This window comes from Chiroxiphia lanceolata, chromosome 1, assembly GCF_009829145.1.
Source record: "Chiroxiphia lanceolata isolate bChiLan1 chromosome 1, bChiLan1.pri, whole genome shotgun sequence".
NCBI classification, from domain to species: domain Eukaryota; kingdom Metazoa; phylum Chordata; class Aves; order Passeriformes; family Pipridae; genus Chiroxiphia; species Chiroxiphia lanceolata.
Genome location: NC_045637.1, coordinates 40,924,209 through 40,943,050, shown reverse-complemented (window position 1 = coordinate 40,943,050; position 18,842 = coordinate 40,924,209). Strand labels below are relative to the sequence as shown.

The 18,842-nt window shown below is 37.4% G+C and overlaps 1 protein-coding gene across 7 annotated transcripts in view; it reads left to right on the top strand.

Annotated features, from left to right (window-relative positions):
- RGS20 (regulator of G protein signaling 20) overlaps positions 1–14,331 on the top strand; it is a 39,696-nt gene extending 25,365 nt beyond the window's left edge. For 4 of the 7 annotated variants that reach the window (XM_032680344.1, XM_032680327.1, XM_032680312.1 and 1 more), the window contains 4 exons: positions 6,614–6,762; positions 10,780–10,866; positions 11,689–11,923; positions 13,138–14,331. In XM_032680344.1, the coding sequence (XP_032536235.1) occupies positions 6,614–6,762; positions 10,780–10,866; positions 11,689–11,923; positions 13,138–13,326 (660 nt within the window). In that variant the 3' untranslated portion in view covers positions 13,327–14,331. Of the gene's footprint in view, positions 1–381; positions 1,255–3,521; positions 6,763–10,779; positions 10,867–11,688; positions 11,924–13,137 lie in introns of those variants that run through there. The other 3 variants (XM_032680320.1, XM_032680335.1, XM_032680297.1) reach the window with 3 other exon arrangements.
- Positions 14,332–18,842: the final 4,511 nt, after the last annotated feature.

Sequence of the window (18,842 nt, the reverse complement as noted above, 5' to 3'; positions counted from 1 at the left end):
TCACAAAATAGGTTGCTGAAACTGTCCATTTGGGCTCAGAGGTAAGTTCTGCTGCTAGACCTTCCTCACTTACCCTGAAGCAGCAATATAACCTTGCCTCAGTCCTAATGAGGGAAAGCACTAGAGCTCAGTGTGACTACTCAAGTGACTTAAAAACCCCCAGAAAACCAAAGAATCAAAACCCCAAAAAAAGCAGAGCAGTGATTTGAGCTTGAACCTGAGGGATGATGTTCCTGAACTTGCAAGGATCTCAAGAACAGCATCTCATAGGTTTGTATCTCTAACTATTTAAATAAATGTATTTAGGAATCTAAACATAATTAAACTACCTTGGAAGAAATAAAAATATCCACCTCTAAAATTTATTTTATAGTTGAAACAAGAGTTCTCTCAAAGAATAAAAGCAAAATTGTTCAAAGAGAGCAGAAACAAAGAACAATAGTTCACGCACACTGATACACATCGATTCTCTGCATTCCCTTAGTAAGACAGAAAAAGTCACTTTCAGTGATAAGATAAAACTCTCATTGTAACCAACTGTTTAAATGCATTCAGGAAGCAGAAGGAGGATTCTTTATTAAAAAAAAATAATTCTACAGATTTTGAAGAAAGGCATTTCAGATAATTCAGAACACCTCTGCTTACCACCATGTGGTGTTAAGTCCAACCCAAGATATGAAGTAACTTTTCCCTGCAGCATAAATACGAGTACCAGATCAGATTCTCAGCTGGTATCTGGTATAAATTCCCTTGTCTTCACTGACCATAGAGAAGTGATACAATTTTTCAGCAGCTGAAAAATGTTATTTTTCAGGCACATACATGAAATTAGCATTAATGCACACTATATGTAATTAGCACTAATACTTCAAAATTGAATGAATAAAAACTAGGATAGAATTTCCTCTCACCACGACAAGATCTTGGCATTCCAAAGAATACATCCTCTTTGTTGATGGACATACTTATATTTGATTGGCAAGAGAAACGAAACAGAAAATACTTAATACTGGTGAACAAAAAATCCATTTAAAACTAAATACCAATTGCATGGCAGGCAAACTGAAAACCTTAGAAAGAACATCTCCACCTTGGTTGTTATTTCCAGAGTGTCAGCTGACCAAATAAGCAACTGTCCTGGGAGGCTGCTGTGACAACAAGTTATATTTACCAACTGCCACCTTCAAAGTGCACACCTGCTAATAAGGCGATAGAAGAATATTTGCATTCATGTTTACAAAAAAATGGACGCAAGTAATTATTTCTTTTCTAATTGCATTATAAAATTTCTCTAGAAGGAGAAATTTGTTAAATCACAGGTTGTTTCCCATTTCATTGCCATATTGACTAATAAACAGTCTCATGTCAGATTTGAGTGATCTACCTGACAGCACCAGGTGTAGGAAGATGGCTGTACACATTGCTTTCCTCACGAATGCACTCTTTTGTTCTACAGCCAAATAATTGCTTTGAACTCTCCCCCACCCTTGAATGCACTTAGTTTTATACACAATTCAGTTCTCAGGGCTCCTCGAGCTCCAAAGTTGATTGCTGCAACTAATGTTTTCCCTTCCCAGCTCCATACATGCATTTCTCTGCAACACTGTACTACTGGTTTACATAAACAGAGATGGTTATTTAAGCATCACATTCAGGTTGTAGGAAGAGGTTTAGAATACCTCTTAAACTCCTTATGAAATGCAGCAGCTGGCGGGGGGGTACACCCATGTGCTTCTTCAGCTACTTCCCCACTCTACCATTTGTGGCTCTGCCGAAGGTATTCTCAGACAGGATGAGGAAAGAAAAGTTTTTAGCTAAATGGTAAGTATCAATATATGTCATTCCTTTAGCAGCTTTAAGGTGAACTATTAGATCAAAATGCTGTTGACAATTCAGACTTTTCATTATTAAAACAACCTGATCACCCACAATATCAGCCTAGAAAAAAAGGAAAGCCCTCTTGCAAAATTAGGAGTCACACTTTCACTCACTTTGATTACAGCTGGCAATCCTTGGCCTAGTACTGTGGGATAATAAACTTTAAGGGATCGCCAGTACCACGTACTATAGCAGCAGGAGCTACAGATGAATAATTCTTCAACTAATATATATTGCAAGTCTCATCACTGATGCAAAGAACACAGATACTAGATTTTCTAATTGGTTTTACACTTACTGCATGAGCCAGTCAGACCACCTGATGTCCCAAATTAACAACTGTAAAATTATATGAATAGAAGACCTTTTTACTAGGAGGTCTAGAAAAACCCTCTCCTTTTTGTCCTGTGCACCTGAAGTCTACTGGGGTAAAAAAAAAAATAACGACCTCAATTCCCACAGATCCACAAGTCAGTCAAGCAATTGTTCAAACTGTTGCTAGTGTGGCTTGTACTATAAGGAAGCAAGACATTTTGTTAATTCCTACAAATAATATTCACTGGAGTAATTGATAAATCTACTAGCCATTCCTGCACACAGCAAAACTCACAACAGTAATTCAAGCAGTTGCCTGGCAAGGCTCATTATACAGCTATGGTGGTTTCACTAAGAAGTAGCAAAGTGTGATGGAAAACTTCCATGTCCCATAGTGACACTTTGGATATACTAGAAGTAGCAGAAAGACATCTATATGTATTAAACAAGGCTTTTCTGTTTGTGTCTCACTCATGGCTCTGTCATTAGCTCACTGCATCTCAGACAACTTGCTTCATCTCTATGACCTTTTTCCATACACCTTCCAAGATCATTATACTTCCCTGTGTACAGTCATACTCTGATAGCCTTAATACTTTTTAAGGTACTTTCCTTTGAAAATGAATCCTTAAATGACTTACATAAACTCAGTGTCTGTGCCTTTGCCTCTATTCCAGGCAAGGAGCAGCTTATGTAAGAGCAAAAGCAGCAGACAGGGAGCTGTATCACCATGCACAGCTGCAAAATTGCAGGGTTTGGGCTTCACTGGTTTACCTTTTCCTTTTTTTTTCTTAAATTACATTTTTTTCTTTTTTTTTTTCTGAAAAGCAAAGAAATCTAGAAAGTCAGTGTCATCATCATGGCTGGGCTTCGCGAACGAAGATTTGGGCAGGGCACTACCCACGTTTGTCGCAAGCGCGTTGGTGGCTAAAAAGGCCAATACGAGATAGACAAGACCGGTTGCAAAAGGCACAGCAGAAAGACTCCTTAGGTGGTATATTCTGCAAGGCACAATTCTTTCTGCATTGTCTTTTCTCCTCAAGAGTGATCCTGCGTGCTTTCTCAAAAGCATCAGCAGTGTTAAAGATGGTGTGTCTCCAGACCTCCTGATTGGAGGCCAGAGGAGACCAATTATGTTGATCTGTAGGCTGATATGTAGGCTGAGATGTTGTTTCAGGCAGCCCTTGTATCTTCTCTTCGGGGCTCCTCTCTTGCGGCAGCCTGTGGCAAGTTCACCATAGAGCACAATCTTAGGGAGGCAGTGGTCCTTCATCCTTGAGATGTGTCCTGCCCAGTGCAACTGTGTTCTCAGCAACATGGCCTCAATACTCGTAACTGCTGCCTGTTCTAGAACAGACATATTGGTCACATAATCTGACCAGCGAATATCCATAAATATAGATAAGAAAATCTGACATAACTTAGGCAAAGACTACGTCTTACTGTGCTTTCAGGTCTCATGTCTGACATTACAAAAGTGTACAACAGAACTGTACATTTGCAACAAGTCATGCTGCAAACATGAGAGTCAACTTTATTTTGCGATTCTGGTTAGAGGATGAAAACCCCCCCACACTTGATGCAACATATTCGCTTCTCCCGCAGATTAATCACTCTTACATGGCCAACAGAGCTGGTCCATGTAGAAAGGTGTATATAGAGCAATATGCTTGATGACAAAGCCAGAGCTGCATTTGAAAAATAAAAAAGATAAAAGCAGGGAAGAATGAAGTTTAAAAGACTGAGATGGATCACTAACTCCTTGCTTGTTCTGTGAACCTGAACCAGCTTGACATGGTTTTGTCCCAAGGGTCTTTACACTATTTGAGCCAAAGGAGTTTCTACAACTCTGTAATAACCTGCACCACTGCTCAGCTCTCTTGCCATTATATTACACTGAGATTAGGTTGTGCCCAGGCTAACTTATTATTTAGCTCTGAATGAAACAGAGGGCAACAGAACATCATAAGCTTCTACTGATCAGAAGTTCAATACATTTCCCATTTCCCCTTTCTAAATTAACAACACAAACTCCTACAATTCTTCTGCACCAGTCATAGTTAGATGCTCTATGATTCAGAAGTGAAACAAAGTCATGATGCTGCTGGGCAGTTTTTGCCATGCAGCTACTTACATATTCTTCCATGTCATTAAAGATGTCAAAGAAAATTCTCAAGAACCACCTAAAATGGTAACAATGGATCCAGAAAGATCTCTTGAATTAAGTCAGGATGGAACGAGGCAGGGAGGAAGAGTGCATTCTTCCTATTTTCCCCATCTATACATTTCTCTTTGGGAAAAAGTAGACAACAGGAACAAAATTTTCTACTCAGATCACTATTAGTTCAATTCACATATGAATTAGAGATATGAATGAGTGACCTACCTACATAAAACATCTCAAAAGTAAGAGTGTATGGATTAGGCTATATAAACAGCACATCTGAATCCAAGCTACATTTTTCTAATCAATAATAATTGTTTACTGTTCAAAACAGCTTGAAATAGTGTTAGATATATTATTCTTCCAATAATGCTTTATTATACTATCACTTTCTAATTGAAATTGTGAAAAGGCTCTATTTAAAAAAGTATAGGTATCTGGAAGGAAATTAATACTAAAGAGTTTCATTCTATTCCTGTGAATCTGAAACTCTGAAGGAAAGAAATTTGAATCTACAAATTCATTCTACATTTCACATTTATTCTTCCACATTTTGAAACAAGAAATGTTGGGGGGTGGGAAGCTATGTTCTTTTTGTGATTTTCTATTTCTGGTCATTTAGGCATTGCTTGTCAGTTAGGTCTACAGAGTTTCAAAATGGTTTATAATTTCTATCTGTATATGGGTTACAATTTCTATCTGTATTGTTGTTCTTGTATTTTATTCCTCCTGAAAAACAGGTGCATCTTCTGCTCACTATGTCATGTTTTTTTCTCTTGGGAGAGTAGGTGGTTCTCACAAATATAAAAACTGCTAAGCTCTATAAGACAGAAAGAAATTCAGCATTAAAAAAATCCAGTAGCCAAAGTGCAGCAAAATGTAATGCTGCACTCTGCTAAAATAACCTCCTTTCTTCTCCTGACACTTCTATCGAGTACATGATGACAATGTCTGTACATTTCCCCTCAAGTTACAACAACAGTATTTCCTAAACTTGGCTGAACATCTTAGAAAGGAAGGCAACTTTTAACCCCCCGGTATTCATTTCATTAGATTCAAGTCTGATACTAAAATATCAATTTAAAAAAGAACTCAAAATTGGTAGCAGCTAATTTTAATTCCCCTACAACCATCATGGCCTAAAAAGGTTTAGCAACCTGAAACAAACTACACACAAAAGGATCTCGTGACATAGGAGGATGACTAGTTATGTATTCAAAAGTCAAATACAAATAAAATGAAGAAAGACATACTCATTTTTGTACAAGCTGGCATTTCATCTATAAAAGACATCTGTCACTTACGTATGGCACAACCCTCAGCATAACAGGGAGAGCATTATTAAGTGCTGTAGAGCAAATATGAAGCTCAAAGATAGGTCAGAAAGGGACAGGGACTTTAAGGGAACTTCATTTCATCAACACCAATTCTCTGCAATATCTGCAAAATGCAGGCTCCAAAAAGGTTTCCTAGAACAGTGCAAAAAAACCAAACAGTGCATCCATCAAAAATTGTTTCACGCTGTCTTCAGTTGGGGGTCAACCAAAATACTGTAATTATTATCATCTATTTGTGTGTCTTCTCCTCATATTCACAGAAGCACTCAATTCCTTCTTGAGAAAAAAATGTTTTTAAAAACTGTGGCAGTCAGACCTACAATGGACAAGTGAGCACTGGCACTTCCCCCTTTGTTACAGCGGCAACCAGCAGGTTTGAGACATCCTCAATACTCAACAAAGACCAGATTTTCAGGAGAGCTCAGGTGTCTCACTCAAGCATCATTAAGTCTGTGCATTGGCTAATCGAGTGCGAGAAAAAGATAAAAAAGAAATAAAAAAAGAGGCTCTAACTCCCTCTATTCTTTACCATTTTCTTCAGGATTGGCCTCAAAGTCAAAACCTCAGGAAATACTTTTCAACTCTTTGGCTTATATACCACTGTGCCAAGAGATCTTCAAGACCTCTCACTTGTGTGTTTTGTTCTCTGCATCACCACTCCCTTCTCATTGTATTCCCACCCATGTGCAGAAATCATTAGCCCCTTGCCTTCCATCACAGCACTTAAATGAGTGAATCTTCCAGTGGATTCAACACTTAAGGGCTTCCATGGGGGAAAATGAGGTGTTTAGCTTTTCAGTTCCTTTGGAGCTGTGGCCTTCAGCACTTCTTGGTAAGACTTCTAAAGCAAACAAAAGGAAAAAAAAAAAAAAAAAAAGAGAGAGACTTCTTACTTCCCCACTCTTTTGCTGTCTTGCAGCCCATGGGATCAGAGAGGACGGAGATGCGCAAACGGCAGATGTCTACAACCCAGGACACCCCAAGTGCTGCACAGGCTCAGCTCAGCACAGGAAATCGAGGGTCCAATGCCTGCTGCTTTTGTTGGTGTTGTTGCTGCAGCTGCTCATGGTAACCTCTCTCCTTAAAACCTCTGGGGAACAGAATTGCAGGGAAGGAACACATATCTAGTATATAGGACAACATAAGCCAAACAAAACACCTGTGTAACTCTGCAAATCTGGGACTGGGAGAGATGACTGTGCACAACCTTCTACTTCAGTCTACTCTCTCTTTGCCCTGCCATTGAAGTAACAGATTTTTAAAAAAATACTTGCACAGTATCTCTGTTGTATTTTTGTTGTCAATACTGTGCAATGGAAGGTCTGTTTTGTGCAGGACTGGTTCTCCTCAGCACTGAGATTCACCAAGGCTTCCACTAAAAACTGAAAGCAATACCAGAATGTATCACAGCTTTAGATTTAGGTTTGGGACTCAACAGCAGCACTGAGGGTGTTAAATGGAGTTAGTAGAAGGTGGAAGAATTTGTAGGTCAGAAAATGAATAACCAGGTGCCCAGCACTGTTCTTTTTCCCCCCGAAGGCAACTGGATCTGTTGTCATTAATTAGTTCTGCCAACTCACGGCACCTGCAACTCATTTGAAGATAATCCTTGGGATCAGAGACTTAAACATTGTGGGTACTTGCTGAAGATCAGGAGTTAAGCAGAAATAATTCTGAAGAACTCCCATTACAGGGTGTTAAGGAAAAAAATCTATCAGGTAATCAAAGCAAAAAAGGAGAAGGAATCACTTGATTCCTTAAATTAATGATGTGTTCACTTTCACTTTCTCACCAGCTCCTCTAGATCCAAGTGATTTCATTCAAAACTGCAGTAAATCTTTCCATACTGTATCTGTTTAGTGGATGAGACCAGAACTTGCATTGAAATAAAGAAAAAGTCTTAAACAGCCATAGGAGTTCAACCAAAACACTGACAGGAGCAGAGTGCGTCTTATAAACTCACTATCCACCACTTGACCACTTCAGAACAAGCAAACCTGGCACTGAGGTGCCTTCTTCAAGGGAAGAAGTCATAAACAGACTTAGAGCCCACGCTAGGAATCTATTCCACCAATTTTCCAGCAGCATCTTGTGGCAAATGCTTTGGAGAACACCATTAGAAGGCAAGGGAAGAGCAGGTTGATTGTTTCTTTGGTATTGGTACTCAGCTCAGCAGAAGCCAAGACACCCAAAATTCTGCCCTCCCTAATTCAAACAGTGAATATTTTGCAAGGATAAAAGGCTGCTTGGAGAGGTTTTTTGCAAAATGCCCAGTACTCTGGCTTTGATCCTGAAAAGCTTTTCAGCAGGTGCTTAGAGGTAAACTAAGGTAGAATTTAAAGAGCTATTAAGTACTGTGCCTGTGCTGGATCAGAGTTTGCTACCTTGCAGAATGACATCTATGTTAAAGCATCCCATACAAATTCCAGTGCCATCTCAACAGCTGTCCAGTGCAATTGCAAGTGGTTCAGTCCAGAGCTTCATTACACAAACATGTTTTTCCATAAAAGGAAAAAATAAGACACATCTAAGTCAGAGTACAAAAAAATTTGCATTTTACCTTTTAAATTGTTGATAAAGTGGTTTTTTTAGACATTTTACCTGATATTTTCCAGAATGCTCATTTTCTGTGCATGTCACTATTCAAACGATTCGAAGAAAGCAATTTACTCGATAGGGTGTGTGAAAGTACCCAAATTTCATGATGCTTAAAACTCCTATCTGCGTTTCAGAATCATCTGGGAAACCAATACAGGCTCCGAAACAGAGCAGCTTGTTTTAGCTTTAAAATAATGCCTGATTTTTTTTTTTTTGAGAACAATTGTTTTCTAGTAGCAAGAAATGCAAAACAAACCGTAATTAAGCTATTTATATTCCCTATTCATAGACCCTTTCCTCAAAATAGCCCATGCACTTGGAACAGAAAAATTATGAATAAGAATAAAAATAACAGTCTACATGAGTCATGCAGCTGAGCTGCTGAACATCCAATATTCAGCATACTCTTAATAGTAGATTTAGAATGAAGTTAAATGAGTTTCTCAGCTGGATGCTCAGAGCCTATGCTCATTCCTACAGCCAAAACTCAAGCCTCCAGGCTGTTACTCTTCCAGATCCCGAGAGGATGTAGGGTTGCACTAGTCTCTTTATTGTTTACATTTCTAGGGAAAAAAACCTGCCTGCAAGTAATTTTCTGAGACATGGTGTGTTCTCTTAGGGAAGCTTTTGTTATTTCTTTTGTCTTTGTCCCCTTTTGTGCATTACCCTATGAAGACTGTAATCCTTTCTATTGGATCTGTTGGTTCCCCTAAATCCAAAAATAGCTATGACAAGAATATCACTTCTTGTCTGTACGTGAGGAGGAATACATAATATATCACCATATATTCAAAAAAGGCCAGTAAAAAGGGTAGTAAATGCTTCAGACCTATATAACCCAAAAGAATAGAGAACTAGGTTTACTACTTACTTTTTTCTTTTTTTCTGGAAAGGTAAATTGAAATATTTCGTTGGTTTGAATGTATGGTTCAGATATTGCTGAAAAAACCTGTTTGCAATATCTGCTCTCCAATAGGAAACCTTTCCTACCTCTTCAATGCATGGACTGCCCCGGCAAAGAAAAAAAGCAGGTCTCTGCAAATTATGGACCAAGAGTAGGCAAAGCAGGAGGAGGAGATACCTAGTAAACAATATGGCTGCAAAGAAGATTTAGCCAAGAGTTTAGAAGGCAAAAAGGGCAGAAAAATCAACTGGTTTAACACAAAATCTTATTAGAGATAAATAAGACTCTTAAGGATTAAGGTAACAAAACTTAGAACATCAGAATGGATGAAAGGTAAGATACAAATGAAGAAATTAAGTTTGATATTTATCAAATTATAACGACTGTGTTGCTTTATTTCAGCTGCAGAACCCATTTCATATAAATTACAGATTATAATTCACTGGGACCTTTTCTTCTTGACGTATTTTAAGCAGCTTTACAGATTATATGAATGTCTGTGTGTATGCACATGCATTTCTCACTAAGTTATAAAGACCTAGATATACTGGAATGTAGTCTCCATTCCCTAAAAACAAAACGTATTTTCTCAAATCCAGTTTCAAATGAAAAAGAATCATTTACAACTACAAAAGAAATTTTTACAAACTCGAGCCATCTAAGCCAAACATTTGATGGAAGCAGCACGATTTGACAGCTATTCTTCCATGGGACATCGCTAGTGATTGCAGCAAACTTTTTTTTTTTTTGGTAATGCTACAAACAAGTGCTTCCAGTCAGACATATTCAAAACAATATTCAGCAATCACAGATCCACTCTGTGCTCCAGGCCTCATTCACATTTTGAAGCATATACTAGAACTTTCTTAAAGCCGCAATCAATTACCACACAATCTGGCTACATCTACATCTTAACTCTGAAGATGCTTACCTTTCCAACATCACATATGGAAGTCTCTAGCTTACTTAAAACTTATATCCAGCTTCTGAACTCTGGCTTTCTTGTAACATGGTATTACCACTCCAAACCAGAGTCTTGGCCCTCATTGTGCCCTATGGATATAAAAAAAATAGCCAAGGAGGAAAAAAAACCCCTAACTAAACAAATTCAAAACCACCTACCTTGGAATCTAACTCACATAAAACCAGTGCATCAAGTCTAACCTAAGTAAAAACAGTGCATTGAGCATACACAGTATAATAAGCATCAACAGAGAATAGATTTGATATGTAATAAAGGGTAGGCATGTATACATATATATCCCATATACATATATACTCGTGTATACACATATATAGGGAACTGGACCTGATGATTCTTATGGGTCCCTTACAATTTGAGATATTCTATGGATCTATGATCCCTCTGTAGAAAGTCTATGTGATACAATATCAAGCAGCATTCAGCTACACTCAAATTTGCCAGGTTTATACAACTGTAAAATTAAGGTCAGACTTTAACTATGCCTAATGTGGCTGTCATTAGCTTCTGTCCTTTTAGCTTTTTTATTTATTTATTTTAATATCTACGTTCAGCCTTTTTCTCTACAAAGTTGTCTAAAATTTTGTTTGCTACCTTGCAGCCTTACTGTTAGAAATCAAGATGAAGAGAGAGCAAGGACAACATCTCATGAACTACAAGCAGAGGGTATTCCAAACTGCGAGGAAAGGTAAGGTCTTTATTAAGTGTTCTGTCAAGCTAAAATGAAACAAACCCAAAAAACCACACTAAGTAATTTCACTGAATTACCTGAAACATGAAAATAACTATTATCTCCTAGTCATCTGTTTTTTACCTCCAAAGGTCTGATCTATAATATTTTACCTTGTTTATACGCAGCACGTAACCACACATAACTACTCTCATAACATGACAGATCAAAGCCAACATTGTAAACAGTCTCCCTTTTTTCTGAAATAATTTGAAAATACATCCTGTTCCCACCCAGCAGCTATGTAATGAGGTTAACTAGCAGTGCTCAGCCTTACAAAAATAATAAATATAAAAAGGAGCTCAAATTCTCCCAAGAGTTAAGCAACAGTCTTCAGAATTGCTCCAACAGGTAAAAGCAATTGCAAAATCGTAATATACAGGTGGGTACCTTTTATAGTGTTTGAATCATTGCTTCTTTATACAGATTTTCATTCCATTTAAAACAATTTTTAACAACAACAAGGATTATTAGGTACAGAAAAAAATGCTTAGCTGTTGCAGAGGTACTTTGTTGCAATTACTTTGAGCAGTAAACTGCAATTTCTGCATCAAAGCACTGGCAATCATCTGCATCAGAGCTTCTGATAAGCACACTTTCAAAAAATATCTTATAAATGTATTTACTAGAGCTTGCACTTGGATAGTTCCAGTGAGGAATCAGAGCCCCAAGAACCTTATGATTTTGTTCTATTGTGATGGCACATATCTCCTCCCAACTGCAAACAGCTTGAGTAACAACCACTTATTCTCTCCTCTTGTGCTCTTCTTCCTCCTCAAGCCCTGCTCCTACTCTTGAAGAAGTAAATGCCTGGGCTCAGTCATTTGACAAGTTGATGCTTACACCAGCTGGCAGAAATGCTTTTCGTGAATTCCTAAGAACAGAATTCAGCGAGGAAAACATGCTTTTCTGGATGGCTTGTGAGGAACTAAAGCAAGAATCCAACAAAAGTGTCATTGAAGAAAAAGCAAGACTAATTTATGAAGATTATATTTCTATCCTTTCTCCAAAAGAGGTATATTACTTTTCCTAATACTTTCTTTGATGTTGCTTTGCACAGAAGTTCTAACTTGTTTAAGGCTACACCAGTACTCAGGGAGAACTTTTTTCACACCCCCCCAAGTCCACTTCCATCAAGCAGAGATTTAGGGGAAGGAGGCACCCATCACTGAGGTGAAATGGTCAAAACTACTTTCACTGGTTGTAAGAAAGTGTGCCCTATGCTACCATGGCATGCTGACATGGAATTTTTAGTTTGAGGCACAAATACACAGATGATTGTGTTATCCTTGCTAAACTTAAATTTCATCTGTTGGACAAAGTTTCTTGTTGCACTAGGAAGGTGGTGTACACATCTCTGCAAAAGCACATTAACCACAAAGAAAGTGTTATTCGCAAATCACTCGAAGAGCAGCTGACAAAATATGCCATAGAACAAACACAACAACTTCCTGAAAATTTTTAAAACTACTTGTCACTTTGCTGTTAGCAAATATATCAAGCTTAAAAGACACCTCTGTTCAGTTTGAACTGCCAAGGAGGCTGGAATTTTAAACCTTTCAATATCCTTGCAAAACTGCAACTTAATTTGTTGTGGTGCAAGCTATACTTACGTACTTACAAAGATACTGTTTAAACCTAATCAGTCTATTCTCGTAATACTAAAGTCTGTCTACAGACACTAGAGCCTTGTAGAAAGAAAAAATTACATTACTTGCATGTTGTATGGAATTATTATATAACCATACCTGTGGTTCACATCAATTCACCCTGCTTTTTAACAGGAATTTGATTAAGCAACAGCTTCCCAGGTTACATTTTCCGACTGCGTCATACTGCTTACTCCAAATTCAGTCTCTTTACAACAGCACTAACTCTCCAGGAAATGAACTATCACAAAAAATTACAAATCCTCTCTACCACAGAGCAGGAAGTTGGTCTGGAAATAACCCACCGGTCTCTAAGACTTCAGTAATAACGGGATTGCAGGCAGCCTTGTTCAAGTAAGGTACCTCAGTGAAGACATTTCTGCATCCATAGTCAAGATATTACTACTTCCAAATTTTAACACAGTCAATTTTGCCTAAGTATATTTATCAGTTTTTACACTCTTGGAGGACACCAGCTGAAATGGTTAAAAAAGATCGCTTTTTCAACCTATAAAAGAAACCTAAAACCTCATCTGTACTATTCACCACTATTTACACGACTTTCTATTTTAATACACAGGTCAGCCTGGACTCCAGAGTAAGAGAAGTGATTAACCGAAATATGCTGGAACCCTCACAACACACCTTTGATGACGCACAGCTTCAAATCTATACCTTAATGCACAGAGACTCTTACCCACGGTTTATGAACTCTGCTATTTATAAGGACTTGCTTCGGTCCTTATCTGAAAAACCCGCTGAAGCATAGAATTTATTCTTAAATGTATTTGTTTTAAAACAAATGGAACTCTGGGCTACACAAATCCACAGGGAATTTAGAATTAATCAGATATCCACCTGAAAATAACTCAGGCAAGTTTTACTACAGACTGAATTATTTAAATCCGCACTGACAGGCTCTGTCACAATCAGCAAAATATGGTTTCTGATCAAATTCAGTGTTATTTTCCAAAAGGGAATGAACACAATGAAGAGAAAATGTTGTTCAAAAATGCAGTATTTTTTCAAACACAGCACACAACTCGGAAGCAAAATTGTTACAATATGTGTCTGAGGTACAAACGCCAACTGAGCATGAAAACTAAAATTAATTTTTAGTGGAGTGTTAGAATTGTCTTGAAAACCAAATCAGTTGTCCCATCCACACTGTGACCCAAGTTAAAAATATTACTGTCGATACTGTGGTACTTACTCCAGGTAATGCCATCATACCTGGCATAGGTACACTCCACTTGTTTTGGTACCAATAATATGTACATGGTGTGCTAACGGAAATCAGCACAGCAATCTCAAGTTTACAAAAGTTGCTGGTTGAAATAATGCTGCCTATAAAAAAAAAAATCTTTTGCTGAAGAGTTATTATTTTACTACTAAAATCTGCTGAAAGCATTAAGTTCCTATTGTTGATGTTTATAAAGTTAAATTATTTACTTCAGAGGAAGACGTGTCTGGGCATTCAAATTCCAAAATAAAGCACAAGAATTGTCACATATTCTTCTTTTCCCTCAGTAGGTATATGTAAAATCCTTCACTACTCACTCCCAAGAGGATGGCAGTATCAGCCATCTTGGTTTTGTACATATTAAACTCCCCCATTACCTGACAGATCTTGTAAGGTTTCTATTACAGACACACACACAATTTAATTAATAAAAGCAGGAAGCTTGAACTATTGTGTTCTGACACAGCACTATTTCAGACTGTCTGACAGCACCAGCTCTATCCAGTAATAAACCATGTTCATTTACTGGTATCCCCAAAGCATTACACTTGATTTCTCGTCATATCTCTAAACCATTAATCACAGGAAATACCAGGAAGAAAGTAAGTTGAATCCACATAATCTATGTGTAGGTCTGTAATTCTAATATCTTCTTTCTTTTAAACTACAAGATTCACTACAATTCCAGTATATTAAACTCTGGAGTTTATAGTGGATTTCCATTGAATTGTATTTTTTCCTGCCTATTTATTTAAATGAACCAAATGGCACATATAGTTACGAAATTATACATGGGAAACAGAATAAAAAAAAGTACCCCTAGAAAAGGAGAACTAGACAGGCATATTTCAATGATATGTACTGTAGCCTTTCCAAAACCTACTCTTTGCCTAATTCCAGCACTACGGGAAGTACAAAATGGGGCTTTCTCTAAAAAAAGGAAATGGGAATAACACAATAGAACTTGAGAGATCAATTTAATTGTTTCCTCAATACCCTTGGCAGGAGACATATTCTCCTCTTACTGCATCTGCATTATTAAACAAATTAATGATGAGATACTTCATTACATAGCACCACAGGAGAAGACCCAATACATGGTAAGTTAACAATACTATGGACCAGTTCAAGGCCAGGTTGGATGGGGCACTGAGCAACCCGGTCTAGTGGGAGGTATCACTGCCCATGGCAGGGGGTTGGTACTGGGTTAAGTTCCATTACCACCCAAATTAGTCTATTAATCCATGACCAGTTTTCATCATCTCCTTCCAACAATATAACACTATTTAATATGTCAGCACGAAAAAGTAAACAAAAAAAAAACCCTAGAGAGAGCAAATCAAAGTGGTTTTGCCCTCTGTAGCACAATGCTGGATGACTAAGCTAAGAGGAAATCCTTCCATATATAGCAACTCAAGACACAATCCAGTTAATGTTTGCCACTGCTTAACCTACCAACACTGGTTATCTCAGCTGAATTTCTATTAAACACACCCAAAGTACTATCAATACAATTTCATTTTACATGAAGTATTACATGATAAGTAGCAACTTCAATAAAACAAACTAGATCTCTTCATAAGGTAGCATTCATGGGGAGCTTACAGTTGAACTGACAATGCTGTACTTTTAATCAGGGCGGGTAAGAGTGCTCTAAAACTCTTAAGCTGACAAATTAAGTTTAACTAGGTCAAATTAAGCTTGTTGGAAAGATCATATGTCTAGATGACAAAAACTTCAAAGCATGTCATCTCATGAAATGGAGGATTTAATTTCTTTTAAGTTATTTCTCTTCCCTGCAAAGATACTTCACTAAAAGCTGAAAGACAGACCAAACACTCACACTTCATATCAAACAGTAAATTCTATTATTCTGCAAGAAAAAGAAATAAAAAAAATGCAATGAAATCAGAGGAGAGAGAAACCTATAATGGTTTGGGCATTTCTATGGTTAAAATTAACTTATTAAAATAAGAAAGTTGTAATTTCTAAGCTTACTTTTCATGTGCCACAATTTCTAAGCAATTAAAATTCTCCAGACAATTTTCATTTTACTTCTGCATTACAATATGTTGACATTTGCAATGTGTTTTTCCTGAAATATCTTAACAAATTTTAATGCTGTGTTTTAGGCTTAAGCTTGCACCTGACACCAATGGCAGAATGCAGATTCCTAGATATCCTGAGAGTATTACCTAAAAACCCAAACAACCCACTCCCCTAAATATCTTGCTATTTTGAAGCTGGTTAATGCTGAATTTAATTGAAGTAAGTCATGTAGGTGGGAGAAGGAGGGGGAAGAGAAAAACAAAAAACCCATCCACAGAAGACAGGTTTTTAACTACATTTCATGCCTATATACTTGCTCATGATGCACAAAGCTCTCAGGGCAAAAGTGAGGTGCACTGAAAAGGAGAAGTTACCACAGACAAACTGTTACATGAATAGCAGGAGAAAATAATCATATTGACATATTATTTATAATTAATCAAGAAATTATCACAAAATCAATTTATCCTAGCTTGAAAATGAGCACGCTTGGTTTGCCTTGGCATTTATCTAACTGCAGGATGTCATTAAGCTCCAACAACTTTCCAGTCCACTGGTATTCTTCCTTCAATGTCTGCACATCATAAAGCAGTAACTCCCACAGAACATGCATACTGTTAAAGATTGCTCTTTTTCACTAGCCTGCTAAGCACTATTAAAATTGCATGGGCTTCTTCAGCCAACATATTGTGCTTTACAGTGACCTTTAAATTCCAAAGTCATTAGCACAATATAAACGAAGGAAAAAACCCCCATATCTGTAGGTACTCTGAAAGGCTTTACTATATAAAAGTTAAGATTAAAATTTATCACACAAGCATCATGTACTTATGCAGTTTCTTATTACAAAGCATATCTGAAAAAAAATGATGAGAAAGACTCCCACAATGTGAAGTAAATTTTTAACAACTTTGCTCTGAGCAGTACTTAGGAGCATGTGTCTTCTGCCATAAAAGGTATGAGTATTGTTTCAATGACACTGATGAAAGATTTGCTATACTAATGTAACTAAATTAATCCCAAACCTTTTAAAACAGTAAAACAATTCAAGATTAGTGATGATCTATCGAAACAGAAGTTAATATACAGCTGTAAGAAATTGTACTTAAAGGGTGAAACTCCTCAGGTTGTTTATACGACTGACTATTATTTCAAGATCTATTTCCACAGGCATGTGCTTGAAAGGTAATATAACCACATTTTGCAGAACAAAGACTTCATGTTTATGATTTTCAGTTTTGCCCAGGCTAGTACGGGTTGCAAGTTTCGATTTAAAATTCACATATGTGACCACAAAGTGGAATCCTGCACTCTGGATAAAAACTAGGTACTTCCTTTGCAATGCCTGGAAAGTGCAATAGGGCTGCAGCGTGGGATTCACAAAAGCCAAGATCACTGGGCAGATATTGACCTTCTGCTTAGTGGTAGTCAAAAAGAACTATTCAGTATAAGGTATTTTAAAACCCATACTTTCTCCTGAACGAGATAACAGAATATATAAGGAAATGTCTTATATACAAGGAAATGTCTTGTAACGAGGGATACAGAAGTTGTGTTTTCTGAGCAGAATCCTCTAGCCTTGCTTACAGAAGAAAGATTGGAACCACACACACACACTCTTTAAAAGCAATGTGGTCCCCTCTTTCTCTCTATAGATTAGTGTAAAAACCAGCTTAAATTATAGGGTAACTGTTTCATCTGAGAGAAATCAAGTGTCGATAAAGATAATGACAAACGTGCTATTCTCAGGTGGGAGAGATTCATCACCAGTTCTGCCAGTATGTTTTCACTGCATAAAATACCTGATTGTACTGGGTCAGTTACGGTACAACTGCAGCTCAGCAGACAAGCCAGCTAGCTGGATAAAAGAGACAGCCCTAATCCCATCTCTGCATCCTTCTCCTATACATCCTTCAGACTTTGCACCCTCTGATAGAGGAGGGCAACTTCAGACAGCTGGGAAAACTGCTGAACAGTGGTGCATCCAAAGCTCACTTTCAGAGAGTTTTAATTTTGGATTTAGGTAATCAAAATAAAGCATGAATAGAATACATGTATTGTTGGATCTAGTTCTTAGAATTTGTCTTCTGCTGGGCAAAAGAAACTGTTCTTTTTACCTTGGGGACAGAAGAGGAAAGGGTGAAGGCTGCTGCTCAGCCATAAAGTAAAATGTAGTTTCATGTAATGTTATTTCAACTCCTACTTGGACACACCTACATCACAGAAAGCGCTACCACAGTTCTAGTTGTTTTAATAAAGTCCAGATACGACTTGGTGAGTACAGAAAAACAATTATTGTATTTTCTCAAGAGATAATTTTCGTAAGTGTCACAATCAGGCATAAAGATTAAAGGACACGTAGCATGAGGAAGGTTATGCAAACCAACTTGTGCCTGCCCCGTGTATTTGTGTTGTGAACAGTTGTGAAAATTCAGGTCTACTTGGCATCCAATTTGCAATCATTTTTAACATGATTTTTTGGACTTGTTCCTCTAGAAATGTCCTCAAACAAAGCACTCTAACTGATAGTAAATGTCTGTCATTAGTTTGTAGTCTTTAACAACTTAAAAAAAAAAATGGCAATTGTGCATCTTTAAGTAATTCTTAGGAAGTAATCCTGCCAAAGGACCTACACATAGGCTTAAAAACAAACTCGTGCTCTTAGTAGAGAAAAAGAATGTTTTCTGAAGGGTATTAATATAAGTTGAGCTAAAATGTTTATATATAAAGAACTATGCAAGAAACTTTAAATGCTGAGCAATGTTCTGGCTGGAAAAAGGTTTATAACAAAACTTTTTCTATTTTAATAGTTTTTCCCCTCAGCAGAAAAGTCATGTTTCCTTCCTTGCACAGGTTAACTGGAAAAGCCTGCTCTATAAAGTATTTGCCAAACAGTTCTTGTCTGACAAAGCTCAAGTGTCATCATACTGTTTCCAAATCATTCGTTACAACTGCCACCATCACACAAAAAACATTCAACATAGGGAATCTTG